General features: G+C 41.8%; 3 protein-coding genes across 4 annotated transcripts in view; all 3 read right to left on the reverse strand.

The window, feature by feature from the left end:
* Positions 1-9366, reverse strand: part of rasa2 (RAS p21 protein activator 2) — a 23967-nt gene extending 14601 nt beyond the window's left edge. Inside the window, exons 1-4 of the mRNA XM_031860700.1 lie at positions 9085-9366; positions 5607-5730; positions 1830-1933; positions 1633-1727 (exon numbers count right to left, since the gene is read on the reverse strand). Of these exons, the coding sequence (XP_031716560.1) occupies positions 1633-1727; positions 1830-1933; positions 5607-5730; positions 9085-9142 (381 nt within the window). The 5' untranslated portion in view covers positions 9143-9366. The remainder of the gene's footprint in view (positions 1-1632; positions 1728-1829; positions 1934-5606; positions 5731-9084) is intronic.
* A 2043-nt stretch (positions 9367-11409) lies between these two features.
* zbtb38 (zinc finger and BTB domain containing 38) lies at positions 11410-22110 on the reverse strand. 2 transcript variants are annotated; one of them, XM_031860699.1, is made up of 3 exons: positions 21908-22110; positions 18530-21321; positions 11410-15720 (listed from the first exon to the last, which is right to left on the reverse strand). In XM_031860699.1, the coding sequence occupies exon 3, from the start codon at positions 15718-15720 to the stop codon at positions 12046-12048; it is 3675 nt and encodes a 1224-aa protein (XP_031716559.1). In that variant the 5' UTR covers positions 18530-21321; positions 21908-22110; the 3' UTR covers positions 11410-12045. The 2 variants fall into 2 exon arrangements, with proteins under 2 accessions (XP_031716559.1, XP_031716558.1); XM_031860698.1 differs by having other exon boundaries at positions 21040-21321; positions 21908-22109.
* A 655-nt stretch (positions 22111-22765) lies between these two features.
* LOC116390857 (F-box only protein 36) lies at positions 22766-23361 on the reverse strand (the record flags this gene model as incomplete). The annotated part of the gene is given in 4 exon segments (XM_075447382.1): positions 22766-22996; positions 23172-23227; positions 23230-23259; positions 23262-23361. Coding segments are annotated over 4 exon segments (336 nt in total), but the record flags the coding sequence as incomplete, so codon positions are not given.
* Between the last annotated feature and the right edge of the window lie 179 nt (positions 23362-23540).

Genomic DNA, 23540 nt, shown 5'->3' on the forward strand with positions numbered 1-23540 from the left:
CTCTCTCTCTCTCTCTCTCTCTCTCTCTCTCTCTCTCTCTCTCTCTCATTGTATTCTCTAGGCCTAGTCACAGACATGTGGGCCAGCTCAACCTCATGTTTCGTGTTGTTTTAGGTTAATGGCGGTACCATGTGTGACAAGAGCCACAGCAGCTGTGAATTCTGTCATCACTCATAGAAGATCTGTACGGGTTCGGATGTGGTGAAGGCTGCCGGTCTCGCCTTCGGAAGTGTTGAAGAGAGATAAAGAGATAGAGAGAGAGCGCTAAACAAAACACCCACACACTTGCACTCTGTCTCTGCAAATCAGCACTTGGCTGCGATGGCGAGTGGTCCTTTCTGGTACAAGATAGGCCTTAAAGCCAATATACTTACTACTTAGCAAAAATCCAAATGAGCCCCTATCATCAGAAAATAAACACTCACACTACAACTACCTATCCTTTCTTAATGAATCTGAAAAAAGTGTGTATTGTTTATCCCACCATTACAATCTTCTTCATTAACTGAGCAGGTTAACTGGACTAAAAGCTAACACAGCTGACAGGGTACATTCAAACAAACCAAGCCAGAGAGGCATTGCAATAACACCTCCATCACTCACTGATGTAACTTTGCAGTTGAAAGTGTGTACTTGTGAGTGAATCAGTGTAGCAGCACATACCCAGAATAGTCTGGCGTGGGCTAATGGCAGCTAGAGTCAACACGTTAGCTACAGCAGCACAGAAGTGGTGGTGGTGTGCTGCAGTTTCACCCAACAGACCACAATAACTATCTGATCAAAGACATGTACAGTTGAAACAGAGCGATCTACATGCGTGCCTTATCTGTGATGGAAACTAGAACGGAACCCTGATTAAAAAAAAAAAAAGATCAATCAAATGCTGAAAGGCAAAACAAAAAACAAAGTTTCAACAAATGAGGCAGACACTGGACGAAAAACACCTCATTAATCAAGACTACAGCTGCAGTATCATAATCATTAGCGAGTGTTACAGCAGCCAGCTCAATACTGAACCCAACAAACAAATCCTCTAAGAAACAAAGTCATTTCAACAACTCATTTGTTTTGCCCCACTTGGGCTTCGGACAGGTTGACATACTAGTTGCACAAAACAATAACAAATATGGTAATTCTATGTAACCATCTTGTATGCAGTCGAAATAACAGACCAGTTACATTTGCATGATTAAAAAAAAAAAAAAAGATGGGAGTGAGTTGGAGAAAAATACTTTATAAATTGTATCCAGATGTTTAAAAACATGACGTGAAAGTCCAGATTTATTGTTTATTGATAGGTGGCCAAAATAATGATTTTCATAACAATAGCAGCAATCTATTTACAGTATCTGTATTTTAGGTTTGGGCAGAAAACTATTAAACCTCACTTTGACAAGGAAACAATGAGATCTGTATGCAAATGTGAAATTACATGGAAGGGAATTTCCCGCTTGTTGTGTTGCGGTGCAGCAAGTTGTGACTGCATGAGTGAGCGGTGCAGTCTCATTATCAATATAGCTTCAGTGGCAACTTCCAAGCATGTGTAGTTAAAAGTCAAACCCAACGTGTTTTACATTAACATCCGGGTGAGATGTGCGATAAATTGAGTGCCAGTTGTTTCAACCATATTACCTGGACTTCTGAGTTGGGATCCACTGGATGAAGGCTAAACCAGTGCTCCTTCCCACTGTATTTACACAAGTCATCCTTCCGGATTGACACCTTTCCTGTAAAGACACACATATACACAAACATATTAAACTACAACTCGTCCACTAACATGAGATAATATACTTGTGTGAGTGTGTGCCTTACTCAATGCAACTCACCAACAGGTGGGTCCCTTTGGAACACGCTTTTGGCATAAACATAGAAGGACAAACCCTGAAATGAACGTGGGATCTCAAAGTAGAAGTCCTCTCCATAGAACGGGCTGTAAATAAAAGGCAGAGACCAGATTAGTGGCTGTAGCCCGTTTAGTCAGTGACACATACATGTCGGCTCAATCAATGCTTTGTTCGTGACTGTGTGTACCACCAGTGTTATCTTATTTAAAAGGCTCTATTTGGTGTGGTCTACAACAAGGACGAAGTCACTTCATGTGCACCATCTTTGTCATTTCCTCAGCTACATCTTTGCAGTACACCTGACTTTATTCTGAACTACGAAATCATGTGATCGCTAAATCAAACTCCTCATGAAATGTACTGCTGGAGGGTTATAACAATCGTGCAGTTACTGTGATACAAGGTTGTGTTTATGGCCCGAGGGTTATACAGGAAAGAAATAGACGATGCCAAAATGTAATAACATCATATTTGTGCATAACTATCATATCCCAGGATTGGTTGATTTCCTAGGAAATGAACTGTCTGAGCAGAAGGTGGACACGCAGGGTGTCCTCATGACTCATCGGGGTTGTAGGGAATGCTCCGTCCATTCTCTCCAAAACCGTTCTTGTCATTTCCTTAATTTGTGGTCCAACAGTTTACAAACCCTGTAAGAATTATCCGTGAAGACTCTTTTGTTATATCCCTCTATCCTCACCAAATGAAATGGGAAGAAAAAAAAATAAAAAATCTGTCAAGTGGGAGCTGGGACGAGTAAAATATCTGGAAGGTAACATGAAAGAGGACAGAGTAAAGTGATGATGAGTGTAATTTGGGGAACATTTAAGCAGCTAAAAGCCACTGAGGTAAAACAATCAAGCAAGAAAAGCCTTTATTCTACCGACAAAGGGTCTTTATAACTAGTAATAATGAACATCCATCCGCTAAAGCTACTGATACTGAGCTGTATCACACATGGCCAGTTTCAATAGAATCATTTTCTTTTTTAGAAGCAATTTAGCATATATTTGTCATGACGGGATATACAGCAATATCAGGAAAAATATTCTAATCAATACTGTGTTCAGCAGCATCATCAGGCACAGCTGGACAGGCTTCTGGGGCCAACACACATTTTGAGTTTCCAGTCCACCTAACCTGCATGACTTTAGTCTGTGGGAGCAGACTTGAGCTTCTGGAAGAAACCCATGCCGACAGGTGTCAAAACATGCAAACTTCAGTCATTAAAAACAGCATCGGGGTTTGACACTTTAACCTAGCCCGGTTAGATCTCTTACTCCCCGTGGGAGCCGGGCCAAACACTGAGCACCCGAGCATCTGTGCCACTCAGTCCTGCCAACACGACTACCTCACCACCAAGACTGTGAGCTGGACAGCTTGGTCTGACACTGCCGATTGTAGGTTAAGCACTACCTCGATGTCCGTGCTGCCAGCAGACCACCTGTCCCAAACAGACTGAACGGCACTTAGACGGTTGTACTGGATTAACCGCTCATGTGTTCAAGTAAAACTGCAAATCAGTGAGTTTTACTGATTTACAAAGAGACATTTTGGGGCAGTTAAGATGACGAAGTTTGGAGGTCTGTTCATAAAAAAAGCAGCTGGCATATAAACAACTTTGTAGACAATAAGTCGGCCACTCAGACTAAATTAGTGGAGTTTATGGGTCATATGTCTGAATGTGATCCTGTAACTCTTTAATCCCTGGACGGATGCGTCTCTCTCTACAGTTTATACCTCTTGGATGGTGAAATATCTTGCCTGACACTTCCGCACTGCGTTTGGTCAACACATCCAGTGTGCACCCACGCATCCTCCTCAACATTACATGAAATTATGCAATTGTAACCTCCGTTCTGCACACGCTCAAAACGCACTCCCACTGTACTACCTTCCTTTCCGTTGTCGCCCTGGTCTCTAAATAATGTGAGAATGTGAGGTCGAAACCACTTGACCACAACTGTTTGAACACGCCTGCTTTATCCAAGGCATCCAAAGCCTTTAAACCATCAGAAACAGGAACCCATGCAACAGGCATGAGTCAAACACCATCCACACAAAAAAAAAAAAAACAGTGGGCCGAATTTCAGTGATTATTAAGCTGTGCTAAACAGAGGCTAAGGTAGTTGAGAGTGACACAGAGAGGAAGACAGGGGAGAGCGTGGGAGGACACACTTCCTCAGAGACTGTAAAATCCTTTTGAATGGCACCGAAATCAGGAGAGAAAAAAGAACTGTTGTGAAATACCTGTAGAAGGCAAGCCCATGTTTACAGTGAGATATGCAATAATGTAGATAAGACACCTCAAAGGCTTCCTGGTGCCCATCTCACACACCTTTCTCTGCACCGCTTGTGAATGTAGCTATGGGTCATAAAAGAAACGGTCATTTCAGTCTGAATCACTGAGTGTTTCCCAGCTAAAACGCTTCCCTGCACACACACAGCACTGAGTCACATATTGACATTTGTAAGATGTTATCAAATGACTGGATTTGAAACTGGACATTTCTCACATGATCGGCCTGCGACAGACAAAAACGGTGCAGAGCTTAGTAGAACTGTTTCCAAATGGGAGGTTTTCTCAGCAAGTCATTTCCATTTTCTTTGACTTCAACTCTTGAAACAAACTGTAAACTCTACAAAGAATAACAACAGCCAACAGTAATACAATCAATCCATACGAGCATAACATAATCAACTTTGTTCCTGAAACGAAGTGTGGCACATTATGTTAATATTTATTCCAGTGATCACAGCAGTAAAACAAACTTTGCATTAGCAGACACTTGTTACATTCACTGGAAAATTCCAGTGTTAAGTGCCAAGTGGTGTTATGTTTCTATTTCTATTTACATCATTCTAGATTAATATTACTAGAGCGGAAACAAATGACTTCCGTCAATTAATCTATCAATTATTCAGTAAATTAAACAAATCAAAGTGTCAGAAAAAGACGGATGACCTCCAGAGCGCCAACAGATGAACAGTCGACAACTAAAAGGCTTCACTTTGTGATTTACAATATTTAGAAAAGCGCAGCAACCACCAACATTTGTAAAGCTGTGAAGGTTTGACATTTTCACCCGATTGTGAGCTACACATCCAAAACCTGAGAAACGGTTCACTGCTAGTTCAGAAATTAACAAAAGGAGGAAATGGTACAGTAGAAGACGCTGAACCCGAAACTTCGCCTGCATAAAAACAGAAGGATGTTTGGGTTTCTTGTATAGCAAACATAACTCGCTATAGATGAGTTGTACCACGAATAACTGGACATGTTAACATGTATCCTCCTTCTGAGTCACTTTAAGTATCACACTCTCCAGGAAACTAATTACTGACTACTCATAATATTCAACTCCTTAACTGATGATATGTACCTGTTATTTGTGTGGATTATAAGTATGTGAATGTGCTCTTTACACTATATTACTGTCAGTAATTTCCCATTTTCTAAGACCTCTGCAATTCTGTATTAGTCAGAGAGATTTAATATTTATTGCGATACATTTTACTGCTCTTCATTTGCTTAATTAAATAGCATTTAGTTTGCCAAATACTACCATCCAACTAACCAACGTTAGGAAAGATATAGAAAGCTCTCTTCAATAAAACTTCATTATTCATCTACAATATTTAAAAATGGAAACACTGGAAGACAGCATGTCGCAGGCTCAACAGACAGTAACGGCAGTAAAACTGCAGCTCCAACTGGAAATAAGACAGTGAGAAGATACAGGGGGTAACCTTGCTCACCTGACGCTTTTGTCAAACACCTTGGTGCGGAAAACCTCTTCCTGATCCAGACTTATGGTGCAAAAGGTGCAGAGATCCCGTTGTCGGTTTGGACCCGAGACTGGACAAAGGTTCTTAGCTTCACCTGCAGCACCAAGAGAAGAAGATTGTTATTAATGGACTCGACTGGCATCAAGACATCAGCAGTCTTTCATTGGCACATCAATGGCACAGGTTTTGGACAATCTACACCCACGCTATTCAACAGCATGTCTCTATTTCTATACCTCCTTCCAGTCTACCGTTATTAATATTAATCTTACAGGTATGCTTACTGAGAAGTCACAACACAGATATAACTTTAAGAAGTTTTGAGAACATGTGCATGTAGGACATAGAAATAGAGTATTATATTTCTATGGGGTAGAAAATCCTGTGTGCTTACGAAGTTATTACTCATTTGACAACTCATTTACATATGGTTAGGGGTCATGTGCAAATCCAGGGGAGGGTAGTAATGTACTGTATTGTATTGTGTGTATGGTGTCTTTTGCAAGGTTTAAAAAAATATGATATACAAAAATAAATATGAATCTTACAGGTATGTTGAACTGAGAAGTGAACCACATTACTTGAAATGTTAACAGAGATATTCCCTCAAGAGGTTCTGAGAACATGTGCATTCAAGTTTCAGATCTTTAAAAAAAAGCATTACTCTGATAATTCATTGCAACAACTGGCAGTCCTAGAGTTAAGATAAACAACGCATGTGTTTTAGTTCTTCTGCTATTCTTAATCAAAAAAAAGGGGGAAAAATGACCTGAAATAAAAAATGAAAGGTTAATAAATTCACTGAGGCTGACTCTGTACAATCTAATCCTAATCAATATAAGCATGTGTGATTGCAATCATACACAGTGGACTTGTAAAATGTGCTTTTACATTAAACATCCTTCGTATGGAGACACTGGCTCTTGTTCGGGCAAGCTGCAGAGCGGATGTAGCCGACGTAGACTTGAGGCTCATATGTGGTTAAAAACATGAAACATTGACTTCCTCAGCCTAACCAATGACGGCGGTACAGCGCTGATTCACAAATGACAAATACCTTTGCAACGAACACATGCACGAACACAAGACCCAAATTCTATGCCATGGGGTTTTGTGCAACACACGGGCCTACATAGAAGAAATGCATTAAATCAAAGCCAGATAAGTTGCATGGCAGTCACTCAAACACTGCGCCATCGAGAAATTCACAATGAATCAGATTTAAACTAATAGATTCGAGGGTCAGTCGTCTAAATTGGTCTTCTAGCTTTGGATACGTACCCCTAAGCCCAGGTTGAGACCTAATTAACAAAAGCCAGCAGTGAGATCAGCTTTTTAAACAAGCTATTAATAATGGTGAATGGCTAATCTTAGGAACGGCCAGTGAAAACAGCCAAGTCGTCACTAAGCTTGGACCAGGATGACCTGGTGGGAGTAGAGCACACGAGCACATATGCACGCAGACACAAACACATCCAGATAGCATTACTGCCCTCTCGTCTGTTCAATAACATTTTAAAAACAGAAGCAAGTCACCCTGTGAAAAAACCACGAGCGAAAGGTCAGAGAGTTTGCCTAAACAACACCAGACTTGGCTGACGACGGCGATTTTACTGCGACGATGAGGAGAACAAGGACATATCTCAAAGCACACAAATCTAAAAACTGCTACAGGAATATATATATATATATATGTATATACATATACACACACAGGAATACATATTTACAGAATGCCAACCCGATTGATGTAGGCCAACGGAAAAGGACAAAGTGTGAACGAGGAAGAATGGAGTTTCGTAAGACTGCAAAGTGAGTTACATGCCACGACAGTTCCTCTATCTTGTTCTGCTTACTGTTTTGTCATTAATTCATAGTAGTGAAACTGACATTTGAGTTCCTATGCATGTGCCAATGCATACCAGCCCTTACATACTTGTTAGCCGCCTATACGCCTTACAGTAAAAACATACATTTAAGACAGATTCATAGCGAGTCACGATATGGCCCACACCTACTTAAGAAATGTATCCCAAGTGCATATTAAACATGTTTTGTCAAACATATTTTAAAATAGCAATAATACATACGAATGATTATTCCTTAAGAAAAACTACAGTTTAGTGCCAGCTTATGTCAAATGTATTTCTTTTGAAGATCGACAACACTGAATTGTCTCCATTGAGATGAAGCAATGCCACTGGGGCATATTGAATCCCAACCATAATCGATGGCCTCAAACACCAACACAGAGAGTACGGTGCAGCAGTGGGCATATAGACTAATGGATGTGTATTACACCTGAGGATAATCAAATCTGCGGCATCATATCTATGAGTTAAAACACATGATGGGAATAAGTACAGCTTGTGTAATTTGAATCTAGAAAATGTTGGTCATGGCTGAAGCTTTTTGCAGAGCAGCCATACACACACTCACACACACACACTGAAGTTGAGTAATTTGGCAAATAAACACACGTTTACACATTCAAACCTGGCAGGTACTACCAGCAGCCAAGCCTGCGAGGGACAGGAGGATGAGGAAAGTGGCTTGTTGTTTGTTTTATTTCACTTTAAAGCCAAACGTTTCCGATCTGGACTCTTATCACATGCATGCCTAGTGTATTACTACACTATTGCTACAGGGCAGGACTGCCAGCTCATTCCCACGGATGTTTTTTTTAATCATTCATGTAACTAGTGTCATATAAGCAGACACGATGACTGCATTGACATGTTTTTAATGCCTCCACTTGCAGGTCAGAGGAGCAAAGACTGAAGATTAAGAGACAGGACTTGAACTCAAAGAGTTGGTCTCTTGTCACCGATCAACACACCGCTGTGATACACGTGTAGTGTGCCACGATCGTTAACAAGATTTAACGTTATCTGTCAAAACTTAGGTAACGTTAGCTAACGTTAAACTGAGAAAGAGTGAGCGATCGTTACTTTGAGACCTACATTTGTGTACATTAACGTTGCGGTTGAACTCCATGTTATCGCTTGAATTAATGTTGTTATTGTTTAACATTAGCTAAGTTTCCCGACTGTCAGATGCCTGCAGTGATTGAGGTTGTAGCTGACTGGGTTAGGTTGGCAGTGGCTACTTTAACCACCAACGCTAACTAAGCTTACAGGGCAGCTCAAATCCACACAAAACGCATTTTTTAAAAACGTAAAAAATAAATTAAAAAACTATAACCGTTACGCTCAAAACACTCAGTACGCTGACGGTCCTGGAGCCCTGATCGATGAATGAAATCATTCACAACAAGCTACTAGCCCCTGTTAGCACGCTAGGCTACCTTGAAGTGAACCAGCAGCAGACCGACCAGATGGACTGAACCTCTGCCTCCACAACTGACTGTTCACGCCGCGCCCCTCCGCCTTCAACCGACCTCGAGAGACGGGGAAAAACAATCGTGCTCAGCCGGGTCAAGACTTACATATTTTACCCCGCAGGCTCTGTAAAATCCGAACCGTCGCGTCGTCCTCTTCCGCCATGGTTCAGAGCTGACTTGTTGTCGCTGCTCCGGCGCATTCAGCAGCGCTGGTTTATCATATCCGTTTTTGAATGCAGGCAGAGAGTGGAAGGAAAAGAGCCAGCCCCACTGCCGCGTCACGTCAGGTCCCGTACACACTGGTGCCTCTCGACGTTTTTGGGAGAAATCAAGCTTCCTCAAAAAGAGACGAGCGCCCTGCTTTGACTAGTGCTTCACTGTGCAGATTGGTAGGAGTTTTAGGTCTCTCTGTAAGTGTTGTTCATTGTGCAACGACTGCGCTCGCGGGAGAACTGTTACTTTTGACTTGTGGAGCTAGTTAGCTTTAGCTAGCTAATCTTGTTTTAACCCTGTCTGTATATATGACATGCTTGTGTCAGACAGATGGACATGTGTCACTGGGTTAAAACTCATTCTCTGAAGGCACACAGTTTCAGGACTGTTGAAAACATTCTTCACTTTGAACAATGTTGCAAAAAGAAACCTCACAGATGTCTAAAACAGGCTACATAAAATCAGAGGAACTGTACAAAGAATATACTGAAATGGAGAGTGATCCTGTTAAGGTGTCTGGAAACATACAAATTCACACATCACAGCTAGCTGGTGTTATGTTTGTCTTGCACTCTTGAAAAAAGTTAACAGGCTAGTATATAAATAGCCATTTCCTTTTTAAAAAATGTACAAAAAAGTCAGTTTAAGAGCTGGTATTATGCTACTAATAAAGGTGTTAGTATGCATTCAAATATAACTAGTTTTATACATGTTTATGTAAAGTATAAGCTGTAATGTTTTTCTCCCAGTGGTGTTTTCATCTAACAGATTATTACATCATGTCTGAGGTTGTGTTGTACCTCGGTTGCATCTTAAAGCAAGATAAAGAATGACATTAGAAAATAGCTAAGGTGATGATCACTATGTCATTTCCTCATTAGAATAGATAATTATTAGTGGACATCTGCAAACGTCCCCCTAATATAATATTCCAAGATTGTTGATTTATAAAAATGATTTATTCCTCTTAATCTGCAATACAATCTCATTTCAATACCTCCCTTGGATGAAAACATGGCAGACGTTCTGTGTTCTCTTCTTCTTTCCCAGGTGATGTTGCCTTTGGTTGGGTGAAAACACGCGTTTGATTTTCATCGCTGATAGCAGCCGGGAGCCTGAAAGGGCGGTCAGGTATGATTTATAACTTTCATAATCAATTTATTGTCTCCTGTTAAGGTATAGCTCACACTAATTCACAACACCTGCTATTAACATCTAATCTATCTTTTAAGCTGCACATTATGTCACAAAATCCTCTGCTTTTTACCATCAACGTTTGTGACATCGAGGCCTTTAATGTAACATATTTCATGTCTTCCTCAGATCAGGGGTTCTATTTAAAATAGACATTTAGTAAAAGCCATATAAAGCAAATCTTTGTATTTGAAATCCCTTATTAAATGAGACCAAGAATATCTTTCTGAAGCATTTTACAACACCAAAAATATATGGAACATATGAAGTATATTCTGGATTGGTATTCTATATTTTATTACATAGTAGGTATAGTAGAATATAGTGAGCATGTGCCTTTTCAGTTGTACATTGACGTGATTGCAACTACATGCTTCTCACTATACTTGTAACTAATCTTTGCTTATCTCAGAGTGCAATGGCTCACGATGCCATTAGCCATATTCTTACAGGTTGTGAATGAAAAGTGACTGAAAATGCTGCTCATATTCAATCTTCAATAGCATCAGTAACATCACATGAATTGTTGCTATCAGTGTTTTTAATACTTAATCATCCTTTATTAAACGAATGGAAAAAGTCACCTCGCTGGCATAACCAGTGTGTTGAGCAGTGCCTTGTACCTCCAACGTATGATCCATTTGTTACATCAGCTCAGTTTTAGAAAAGAAGCAAAGAATTTAAAAAAACATCTGGAAATTGTGTATTGAGACCCAACTCTAAATACAGATGCAGTTTGTGTTGAAGAATGAGGGAATGAACTTCTCAGATGGGCGGCAGGTCCCTGAAGCACCCGGAGCAGCAGATAACCACCATGTGGCTTTATATTTAGGAAATAGTTTGCTGTGAAACGGGTTTTGTACAGATATGACTGTTTAAATCCTAATATTTAAAATATTTAAATCTTTTCCCTTACCGTCAGAGAATTGGCGAGTGTGCTTATCAGTCAGTGGTCTCTCAATACTGTGAATTGATAATCAAGCATTTCCCGATACCAGGCTAAAGGAGGACAGGATGTATCTGTTTAGAATACCAACAACATTTATTTAAGTAGTTTTACATGTTTTATACATTTTAAGCACACAAAAGTAACTTTAACCTCAATGGTTCCATGTGTTGATTAGAAATTAGAAGTATTTCAATGGTACTTATTATCACAGTCTTGAACCAACAGAACAGCATAGTCTATTTATAAAGTGCAACTCACCATGGCCAGGCAACTGAACGTGAGATTCAGAAATGTGACAGTTGTGAAATTCATACTGTTTATTCTGGACATGTTTTAAAAAGTGAAGCTGTGACCACACTAGGAAGCTTTTCAGTTCTCCAAAACACCCTAAACCCTGTTCTGAAATTGTGTACAGTTATGTCACTGAGTCTGCCATATATGCATAGACAATGGGCAAAGTACAGTCTGTGTCAGAAGGTCCTAAATTATCCCAAAAATATCTTCTACAAAGGTGAAAAATAATTCAGTCATTGAGTTTAGAAGGGAAGACATTACAGCATGTGAGTCATATTAGATCCTCATGTTTAGTGTTGTTGATTCATAAACATTTTATTGAGCTCAGCTGCAAAGATGACAACTTACATTTCCTAACCAAAAGCAGTGGCTTGAAGTCAAGTTTTATTCACTTTCTCTCTTGCCGATTGCTATCTTTAAAAAAATGGCTCCTCTTTGCATGTCCATTTCTCTGGCTTGTGTATAGAAACATGGGTACCTTTCATTTCAGAGTCATTTCTCTTAAAGAGTTTACAGGACTTCTCCAGATCATTGTGACTGGATGTTCTTGGCCCCGTCAAAACGTCCTGGTTGCTATTGCTGTCTCTGTCACAAGCCTGCTTTTTTGAGATGAGATGCATAGAATGCTGTGCATTGATCCCTTTTTTCGCCATTTTATGTTTCATCTTTGGGGTTGTCAGGGAAAAGAATGGATCAATGCAAGGCGATAATGGACTTTTAATGTTGGACATGTCTTGGTAGGTAGTCAAAGACATAGAGTCATTTGTGTCCTCAATTTTAGGCTTCATTTTATCAATGGAACAATGTCCTTCTTCTACCCTTTCACTTTTTATGTCAATGCCTCCCTGATTGTCGCCGTCTTCTGTTTTGACGTCGTCTTGTTTATTGTCTTCTTTCAAGTGTGCAGAGTAATTAGAACATGGTGTGAAGTTGTCCGAATTATATCCCTCCTCATTTGTCTCCTGGTGTTTTTTCTCATGGCTTCTCTTGGTGGCGAGGTAGAGGAAGCGCTGGGGACAGAAGGAGCAGCGATACTTCTTCTCTGGGTTGGGGCTCCGGGGTGTGTTATCAAAGCAGGAGCCATTTTCCATACAGCGGTTGCAGATGTAATCACCACCGGCGGGCACCTCACCAGGGGGACCTTGTTTACCACAGGTCCGGCAGAAACACGGGTGGGAACCAATAACGTGAGCTCTCAGACCTGTCTCTGTAATGAAAGAGCTGTCACAGATGTCACAGTTGTAGGTGGTCCTCGGGCTGGAGTTCCTGCTGAGACTGCGTTTCCCCTCTCCACTACAACCTGACATGCTCTCTTCTGTCAGCCAAGTACTTTTATCAAGGTGGGCCTCGCCGGGAGCACTTCTGTCTCCAGATGTTTCAGGATAACCTTGAAACAAGGCCTTTCCGTGCTTGAATCTCAACTTCTTCCTTTTCTTTTTAGCTTTGTAAGAATAGTAGGGACGCCAAAGCATATCAGCGGTGTCGCAGTCATTGGGATCCTCCAACGTCTCTGGCGCTGTGGCAGAAGTGACTTCCTGTCTCAGACGGAGCCTGGGGCTCTCTGAGTCTTCCCGTGTTGGCGGGCCCTGACTTGGGCTCTCCTCCTCACTCAGTTCTCTGAATGTCCTTTTCTTTCTGGGGAAGAGCTTGGATCCTTTGATTCGGCGACGGATAATGGCTTCATTGCCTATTTTCACCGTTATCTGACAGAGGGGCATGGCAGCACCATCCACAGATGGACCCGGGCACGCAGGTTTGGCGATATACGTTTCTGTCTTCGCCCCCATCTTTTTATCGCGCGCCAGATTCTCAGTGCTTGACTGAAGTATCTCCTTGGTCATGTCCTCAACTCTTTTTGCAGAAGCTGATAACTCGCTTAACTTCTTAACAGTGTTCAAAGAGTTTAGGAATGGCAGATTGTGACTGATGAGCTCTGAGTTACTTAGTACGGGAGGATCGTCTTTGTAACCCACTGCAGGAGACTCGGGTTGCAAAGAGAAGGTGCTGTGGTAGTCGGTGAAAGGTGAATCTCTATTCTCAGCCTCTATTCTTGTGCCTCTCTGAATTTCCAAGTCATTGTTCAGACTTTGGTCAACTTCCCGGTCACATAGCTTGCCAAAGCTGATGCGAGGCATGACAGGTGCCACCATCTTTGGTGTTGCCATGAAAGTCAGAGGGAATGAGACGGCATCGGGGTTGCTGCTCAGACCGTTTTCTTCAAATGGAGGGATAAAAGAGTTGTTCTCCGTTGAAGCTTCGTCATCTTTTTCAACACTCTCTGAGAACGTCTGGCTGTACGTCTTGTATTGTCTCTTTCTGAACTTCATAGGCAGAAGCCTGTAGAGTTTGATTGGATAAACACTGGCTTTCAGACCACCGTTGGCCGATTTTTTCTTCACAGCAAGACTGGGATCAATACCGTGAAACGACTTCTGGTGGTTCTTTAAGATATAATAGGTCATGAACGTCTCCAGGCAGAAAATGCACTGATAGCGGCGTTCACCTGTGTGCCAGATTTCATGCTTCGTACGGTACTCTGCCAATGCAAACACTTTATTACAATAGTGACAGGGATATGCCCTCTGCCAGGAATGTACATTCTCGTGCCGCTTCAGACTGGACAAGGTGACGTAAACCCGTCTACACACACTGCAGTTGTATCTCCTCTGACTGCCACCTGGCCTCACTGGCTTCTCAACATGTGAACGCTGTGATTGGTCCACTCGTGGGGGCTCTGGGGTGTAAGGTGTGGAGAGGTCTGCAGAGGGAAGCTGTGTCACGTTGTTCTCCGCGTTGGGCGCGTCATCTGAATGGAGTTCCGCCTCTTTGGTTGATATGTCGGGAGCATCCAGTTTAGGCGGGCCTCTTGCAGCTCTGGGACAGACATGCTCATGGTTGCGCAGTCGTTTGAGGTGTATGAACTTTCTGTGACAAAACTTGCAAAACAAATGACTAACAAACCGCTTCTTATGTACTTCTGCGTGAATGGCGAGAAGAGCTTTATTTGTGAATATCTCCGGACAGTGGCCACATCCGTAAATTGAAATGCTGTCCTCCGTGTGAGGGGAAAGGGTTGGTGGGCCTAACTCCATTTGAACATTGTCGGTGGCTATAGGAATCCCGGACCCCATACTTTTTTCAGTTTCTACCTCTGAAATAAGTGGAGGTGGGGTCATGACTGCAACAGGTGCTGCTACAGAAACACCATCAGCTAATGTCGGGGTTATCGTATTTAGTTTATCTTTTTGCGGTTCAGCTGGCGCTGGAAGTATACTTCGACACAAAGTTCCTCCCAGCCTGTGGCGCTTTTTAAGCGGGCCTGCGTTCCTGTAAATTAGTTGTTTTGGCTCAGATGTGGCTGGTTTATAGACCTTCTTGTTGTCCCACTGACTGCTGTCGTTGCCTTCAGTAGATTTGATTACTGCATATGAGTGCTCCAAGAGGGCTTGCGTTGTCTCAGTGTTCTTGTTGAGGCAGGAGGTTGTTGGGTTATTTGATGGGAGCGGTCCCACATCTGGTAACTGCCTCTCCCTATTGGTTTGAACCAGAGGGGTAAAGATATTGTTCCCAGGACACACTTCAGTGATGGAGAAGGCATTGGTGATGCGGGGCCCTCTGTCGATGTCCTCAGGTCTGGGAGCCTCCTGCTTTGCTTTTTTTGACACTGGCTCACAGCCAGAGTCTGTGGATTTAACACATTCATCCTGCCTTTGTTGTTCTGCAAGCTTCTCCAAAAAGGGAATTCCGAGTCTTTTTCCAGCCGCCACCAGCCCCCCTGTGTCCTCTGTACCAGGTGACGTCACCTTTGAGCAGTAGATGAAATTGAGAATGCTAGCGAACACCTCAGATTTCAGGTCCCTCAGCTCCAGCACTTGGCCGGAGCTCCATATCTCAGGAGATGTCAGAGCGTTCCTGAAGTACCCGCTGCAGGCTGCCAGGATGTTCTTGTGGGCCCGAAACTTAACGTCCTCCACCACAATGGTAACGTCACAGAAGAGGCCTTGTGAGCGCTGCTCGTTGAGCTTGCTGAGCACGGTGTGAGGGTGAGCACTATCCATGAGGTTCTGAGTGCACGGGGACACCACAGTCATCTAGAAAAAGAAGACAGAAAAATAAATCATTTCATCAGATTTTTACAAAATGGTGAATCGGACTGTTTTGATTGTCCTGAATAAATCAAGATGAAGCGTGTACATTTTGTATTTGAGCTATTCCAGTCGTTTAACACTAGATGGCAGTGATATCCTGACAGATGAGCTCCAGTGCCAACAGTCTGGTCAACATTTCTAACAGCCTAATCTCCATCCCCTCTCGTTGAAATAAATTTCAATTTAAACTTTAATGAATCGTGGGCACTTTTATCTAACTGATTAAGGATAGTGTCACTACTTTCCTAAGTCTCTTCTGAGCTTTTGTTTTATTTTTTCTTATTCTTGTTCCTCCTGTGTAAGAGATCGTTAATCTCTTCTAAAGGCTAAATGAGACCAATCAATGTCTGTCATTATAGGGAAGACCTCACTGATGTAATACTGTAATAGAAATACATTTGTTATGATATTTCAGTCACTGTGAGCTGTAAACCATTTGTCAGCTCTAACACGTGGGGCAATGATTGTTTTGAGTAATGGGATTATGTCTGTTGATACTACTGTCAACATGCATTTGAGCCAGAAATTTAACTCCCAAATGCTGCAGTGGAGCTTAGTGGCCTGTGAGTTGCACTAGAAAACACCCAGGTGGGAGGGGGTCATGATCCAGCTACTTAGAAATATCACAAGAATTAGTTTCTATGTCAAATAACACAACCAAATATAAATATTGCTACTCATCTAGAATTATACTGTGAAGATTATGATTGAAAAAGTCTTGGATATGGTGACTGAATGTAGGACGTTCTTAATTACCTCCTACATGCGATTACTTTTTGTCTGCCCAATAGTTTCCTTTCTGTTCCATCACTGACTTTTGGTATTTCATACGTGGAATATTCTTGTCATGAACAAACCAAGTCTGTGATGCACTAATCTAACAAAGTCATGAGAAGTCATGAGAAGACGAGTGGAAGTTTTTATTTCTAAAAAAAAAAAAAAAGTATTAGCCTGCGCCTATAGTAAATTATGCCATGAGTCACTCACTCCTGATTATTGCTTATAATAACTGAATCCAGTGTGCTACCGCAGCTCCTCACTAGGTCTGGTTCTGTTGTCATCTTATTCTTCTCAAGGCCTAGGTTAATATGAAAATTACAGTTGCGCACTGATGACTCATATGCCCCATTTTCAATCGTCTGTGAGTTGGCAGTTGAGGCATCCTTTCACTTGTCCCACATACATTTTTTGTCAACTCTAAAAACTACAAGGAACCGTTAATTAATGCCTCATGAGGGAAATTACAGTCATTCATATCATGTAATGTAGCACAGAAGCACAATAGTCACTGCTATAAATAAATAATAAATCGGCCGATTCAAAGAAACTGTGTTGTTAATAGTATAGGCCACATATCTTAATCCTCCAGTTAAGGAAGTTAAAGTTCATTCATTCTCACTTTAGAAAGAGGATGTGTCACCCAGCATGGTGTTCTAACTGTGGCCTACTCACAACCGAATCAGTGTGGTGTGATTCTAGACTAAGTCGTGTTTCACGCTAGCATGCTGACTGAATCTGCTAAAACACATTCAGCATGCCTTTGTAAGTGATGAATCATCACATCTGAGTCTTTTTAAATATCCATCTTCAGTTAGTACTTCACATTATTATTGTCTCTCTGTTGCAAACTTATTTATTCTGCGTTCTTACTTAGTGGAAAACAGGAGAAGAGTTTAATTTGTCTTAATTGGGTTTTAGTCTACGCAAATTATACTGTGAAGATAGTCTGAAGTTATATTAAATTAACAAGCAGTTCAATTTGATTTCGTATGTTATTTAGTTTTTTTACTAATTTTGTTTCGGGCATTACACACCATTTGGAAATTAGTTGACATTTTATTATTCTCAAATACATTTACAGTATTTTTTTAGTTTACTACAAAGGTGGTTTAGGTAAGTTATCACTGATGTCATTTTATGTTGTTTTTTTTTTTTTTTTTCATCCATTTCCAATTTCGTGTTCGTGCAACAAATCCAATATGGCCGCCATTCTTCAAGCCTCTGAGACTGCTGAAAACACAACCAGCCTCCTGCCTTCTTTCTCAGACAGGCCTCCGTTGTCATAGCAACATGCTATGGCGCAGCACTTATTGAGATTCAGCTGGATGGCAAGTGACTGTCTGAGCTGTCCGGGTATTCGATCTCCCTCTCTCCCACAAACATTCTGCCCTCTCTGAGAACCTGCAGCACACAGCAGTCTACAGAGCAATCGAGGTTTGCCTTTGTCTCCGCTTGAATGTACTTTGTGTCTGTGTGTATCGGTCTGTCTTTGTCTGCAGCAGAGATGCTACCCAAAGGACTTTCTCATCTGATATCAGCAGGTGATGTGCTACGGCTTTTGTTCTAATTTCTCGTTTTTGTGACGTTTTACAGAAACAGTTTCATATTTTCTTCTGCTATTTTACTTTACCACTTTCACTTGCCACAGTTTGTACCAATTGCTGTGGTTTATTGCCACCACATGCTGAGCGGAAATTTTAAAAAATTGTCATCAGTTCTTATGATGATGCCACACCCAACCTTGCTTTACCTTCAAAGCTCATGTGATATTATTCTTTAACGTCTCAACCTGAAAAATAAAAAATCCCCACATGCTAAACCACAAACCATGAAATGACAATACAGCACACAGACACAGTTTTGTCAAACAGAGAGCGAAATGTCAAAGCAAAAGCCACTTCACGCATCTCTGCAAAGCATACTTCCGCAAAGAAAAACAGGTTATGAATTGAGGGAAACCATGCAAACATACCTTAGTAAATCAGAGAGAATGATGCAGGGCAAACAGGAAACTGTGTCATGCAGTATCTCTTTTCTACAGCCCTCAATATATACATAAAAAAAACTGTTTTGTGAGAGCAAGGTAAAAGTAGTTTTTTTTTTTTCTATGATGGTCGCTGAACAGTGGTGTTGTCAGAAGCAGAGCTTTCTCTGACGTCGTTCTTCCTCTCCCTCCCTCTCTGTGTGCAGATGACTCCAGCTCAAACGTCCTTCGCCTCTATCCATGCAGCCCAGGTCCTGGGCTAGATCTGCCCTGCCCTCCTCTGAATGTGCCGCCGCCGCTATAGGAATAACTCACAGGTTATCCACCATGTAGCTAAGCCGGAGTATGATTCTGCCTTTGTGCTAGCTGGGCAACTGAAGCGTTCGTTCTGGAGCCGCTGAGCAGGAAGCAGCAACTTTTATTAAGCATGGCAGAGGGCTGTAGGGAGAGCGGAGAGATGCTGGGTGCTACATCACACACCAGCTCTGTGCTCGATGCTACAGCCAGAGAAAACACACTCAGCTGCATTGCTGGTAGCAGCGTAGAGCGTGGGGATACTCCGCTATACAACAAATGACATATTAAATCTCCCCCAGCACCACACCGGGTAGATCCCGATGCATCGAGGTTGACCAAAATGAAAAATCTCTTTTGCATGAAATAAGGCTATATATCTACAGCCCTCATAAAGACAACATGCACCTTGAATGCGTAATGCTGCACCATCTGCTTCATGCTTGTGCACACACACTCTATCTGTGCAGCAACATATTACATCAAAGCCTTTCGTCTGTGCTTACGCAGTCACTGTGGTTAGGTAATGCAGAGCAGAACCTGTGAGAAGATGGCAGTGACTACTGTCCTACTGTGGATAACAGCAGTCACAGGACAGATGTTCATCGATGCCTTTTCTCACAATCGCAGCGAGTGTGCGAACTAAAATGCAAGGCTGAGGGGGAAAAGGGAGTCCTGCTATCAGCGGGTGCTCTCAGTATACCTATATAGAGGCTGCTGATTGATGCAAAAGCAGCAGATGCGTCAGCACTGCAGACGAGGGGGAGGGGAGGAAGCTGAACCCGACGTGGCACTGTGAGCCTCTCGCTAGCCTCCGAGGACGGAAGCAGCTCTTTAATTTGCACAACTGAGTGTAGTCATATGACCGTGTGGGTCTTCTCGAAAGCCATTTAATTTGATGCACTGTTGGCGTTAAAAGACAAAGTAGCAGGTGCCATATCATTATGCATGCAGTCACTCATTGCCCTGAAGAAAACAAGCTATATAAGGTGTGTTTGTGCTTTAGTCGCTTAAATTACACTCAATTATCACTCTAAGTCTTAGCTGCGATATTGTCCTGTTCCCTTTTCTGAAGTGATCACATTATGTTGGTATCATAAATATACAATTAACTACAAGCTCAGTCTTCTGCTGACAGCAAGACCTGCTTCCTCGAAGAACTCTACATTAGCCCTGGGGGAGTAGCCGGTGTACACAATGGGCCATGTTGGTGCGACAACAAAAAAAAGAGATAGCAATCCAAGTAATTAGGCAAAATGTGGTTTCAGTGCATACTCTATAACTGGAGCCATAAAATCTAAATTTGGGAGACGAAGGGGGAGCCTGGCTGGAGTTGAAGTGGGATGAGTTTGCAGCAACCACCACAGCTGACTGTTATTTGCAGAGACTGCTGCCAATCATAAGATAATATAACTTCTCAAATTCACAGCAAAGAAACACATAATAAGAAGTCAAGTTAACTAATAAGAATTAATTCATGTGAACAAAAATATTGCCATTATGTTAAAGAGTGATGACTGCTGTATATTTGTGTTTTTTTCTGAGCCAGGTCGGGAAGACCAGTGGCGTTTAAAGAAACTACACAGAAGTTTTATCATTGTAACATTTAGTGTGTATGTCCCCAGTAACTTCAATGATAGTAAATGCAGGTTTTGATGGCGGCCATACTAATAATTCTTAAACCATTGGTTCTTTGTGCGATCCAGTCCACCGTGTTGTCGTCCTTAAGTCCTTCTTACATAAAATAACCCCCAATTTGTATGTACCTTATTAATGCATGTACGCTGAAATGCATCTGTCTTAAACCAATAAAATAAGTGCTTTTAAATAATCTGCCACACATGCTTTACAGTTTTGGGAACCATCATCTATGTTAATTATAATTTTTATAAATTCACATTCAAAGTAGATCTCATCTCAAGCTAAACTGGAATCAAAACAGTTAATGATTCACTGTCCTTACTTAAAGCGCACAGATACTACTCTGTATACGGGACAAATATTCAGGCCTCCGATGCTCAGTAAGCTCGGCTGTGGCCTGTAGAGACTCCAATTAGCAGGGAGGCACAGACCGCTGTACAAGGCTGAGTAGGCCTCATCCTCATTCTCTAAGCATTTACACTCTTAGCATAGAAAGACACTCATCCCTGCAGTAGCACTCAATGTTACTGCCGTAGCCCGCACTCATACTTTGAGTTGCCTACCAAAATGTCTCTGCGCAGGTCTTGCTGAGCCTGTCTCTGCCACTGTGGACGTCTCTCTGGTGTTTGTTTTGGAGGAGGAAAGGACAGTGAGTACCCGGCTCCCGCTCAGTCTCTTTGGCCTAGATTAGGCCTTCACCATCTTCCCTCTTCACTGCAGTCTGGAAGTTGCCGGTAGACTACGGTTCTGGCAGAGGTTCCCTGGTCCTGCCGTGTATAGTTGTCTTCTGGACTGGAGGCTGCTGCTGCGTCACTCCCACTGCATCACTGACCCATAAAGAGGAGCTGTGAAGGAGGGGTGGCGTGGTGAATGTGAGGAAGCAAAGGATAAGCATGAAACAAGCGGCCCAGCTTTACACCGCTCCAGCAAACAAATGGATGAGGCTTCCGCTCTGCCTCGGTTTAGGGCCTAGTTTCTGCTGTGGTATTCAGGAAGTGGGTCTGGGAGACAGATCCTGTATTGTTACGTAATGAATATTTTTCCTCCTCGACTAGACCCAGCTGAGAAGGCGGTATCCAGTGATCAGTGGCTAATAATAGGCCATAGGAGCAACCAGTCAAGGCTGTATGCGGATATGTCAGATCATTCCAACACGCGGCTATCATTTGGATGGAAGAATTTTTAGTATTGAGGGGAGTTTCAACATTAATGTAAAATAGCATGCTGGAAAACGACACATTCTTCTCGTCCCTTAACACAGGACAAAGGAGCGAACGACTTATGTTTGTGTTTCTTTCTGTCCTCCTGTTGTGACAATAAGAAACAATGACAGTATTTTAGTATGTAGCTGACAATTACTATCCCATATGTTGTCTCTGATCCAATAAGATACCTGTTAGAAAAAAAAAGAAGAAAAAAAACAATGCATACCTTTGTCTTACGTTACTGTAGCTTGCTTGTACAGGTTTCAGGGGAGGTTGGACCGGTGTGGCAGATGCCCCCACAGACGTATTTGTTCAAGGTTTCAATCCAGAAAAAGGTGTGTTGTGGTCTTTAGGCCTGGATATGGTTACCAGAATTACAGCACTTGTTTTGCACACGTTACCCAAGGGTTTATTTGCTTGATCCTCCTCCTCCCATCATCTGACTCTAGTTTCCATTGCCATGTTGCTCCCTCTGCTGGCTACACCAGTGAACACAGCACAGAGACAGTATGCAAACCCAGGTTGGCTGTAAGCATTGAGAGCTGAGGGACCTCAGCAGAGGGCGCAGGAGCAGTTCTTTGGCAAATGTAAACAGGAAGTGTATGTTGAAATTGACCATTGACCTTGATATGATGTCAGCGCGACTCCAGTTTCTTAAGAATTATTCTTTTGTAATAATCCTTTTAAATCATGTTTTATATATATTTGTCTTGGGCTCCAAGCCGCTGCATCACACAATACACTTGCCAGCATCACAATCCACATACACGCATAGAACATACATCATACATACACATGCTTAAATACACATGTCGACAATAGTTACGAATAATAAAACCACATGTGATCAACACAGATATATAAATAGTCAAGTCACAATATATTAGTCCCCAATAAAATCATATCATATAGTACTACTTTGTTGCTATTTAATATTTTGATGGAGAATAGAATTAAGGATTTGTTTTGAAGAATATCTGGCACTTTTGAATTCATTGAATATGCATTTTTTTTGTAGATTACACATTTCAACACAAAATGTAAACCTTAAGAACACTAAACCTCACATAAAACACTGGATCTTTTTTCTCAAAGTACACTTTTATTACTGACACTCAATGGTACTGCAGTGGTTGCACAACAGTAATTAAACTGTTCAGTTGCTTCATTGCTTCTCCGTACGGACACTGGTGTGGAAAAAGGTAAAAAACATCTTCCTCCCGCCCATAGCATTTGCTATGCCCTCCATGTCACCGATAAGCTCAGCACAGCGATTCCTCGCAGTTATCTCCCAAAACCTCTCAGACTTGCCGAGCTGGTATTGTCACAATGCAGATTTACAGGTGTGGTTATCAGTGTAAAAATAAATCAGCACAAAGGTGCATGGTGGAGAGACAGCTAAATAGAAAATAACACAACATTTCTGCTTCATCTAATATAGACACTATTGTACTGTTGTAAACTTTTAAAACATTTTAAGAGGCTCTTACCTCACTGAATCTCTGCGAGGCCTGTGCCAGCAGTGTCACATCTGTCAGCTCCAGGACAGGATTTGGAGCACTATGTCATCCGGTAACCCAACTTTCCTTGACAAAGTGATCTTGTGTATTCTAGGATCCTCTGCCCGAAAACTGCACCAAATTTTTCCACAGATTCGGAGTGGAAAGCACACCCTGGACATCAAATGATAGATTCCCATTAAAGCAAATGCTGAGCCCAAACTAAGTACTGTAACACTGCCAAACAAAAGTGAAAAAGATTTTCAGGCTACTGGACATTGAATTGGTTTCTATTCTGATGAAGAACCAACACTGTAGCATTTTCTGACGTCGGAAATTGTCATGGGAAGTCTTCAGCTC

The sequence above is a fragment of the Anarrhichthys ocellatus genome, unplaced genomic scaffold (assembly GCF_004355925.1).
Source record: "Anarrhichthys ocellatus isolate YVR2014 unplaced genomic scaffold, GSC_Weel_1.0 scaffold24, whole genome shotgun sequence".
NCBI classification, from domain to species: domain Eukaryota; kingdom Metazoa; phylum Chordata; class Actinopteri; order Perciformes; family Anarhichadidae; genus Anarrhichthys; species Anarrhichthys ocellatus.

Coding starts and splice junctions, on each gene's coding strand:
- zbtb38 (XM_031860699.1), bottom strand. CDS start 15,720: ATGACTGTGGTGTCCCCGTGCACTCAGAACCTCATGGATAGTGCTCAC.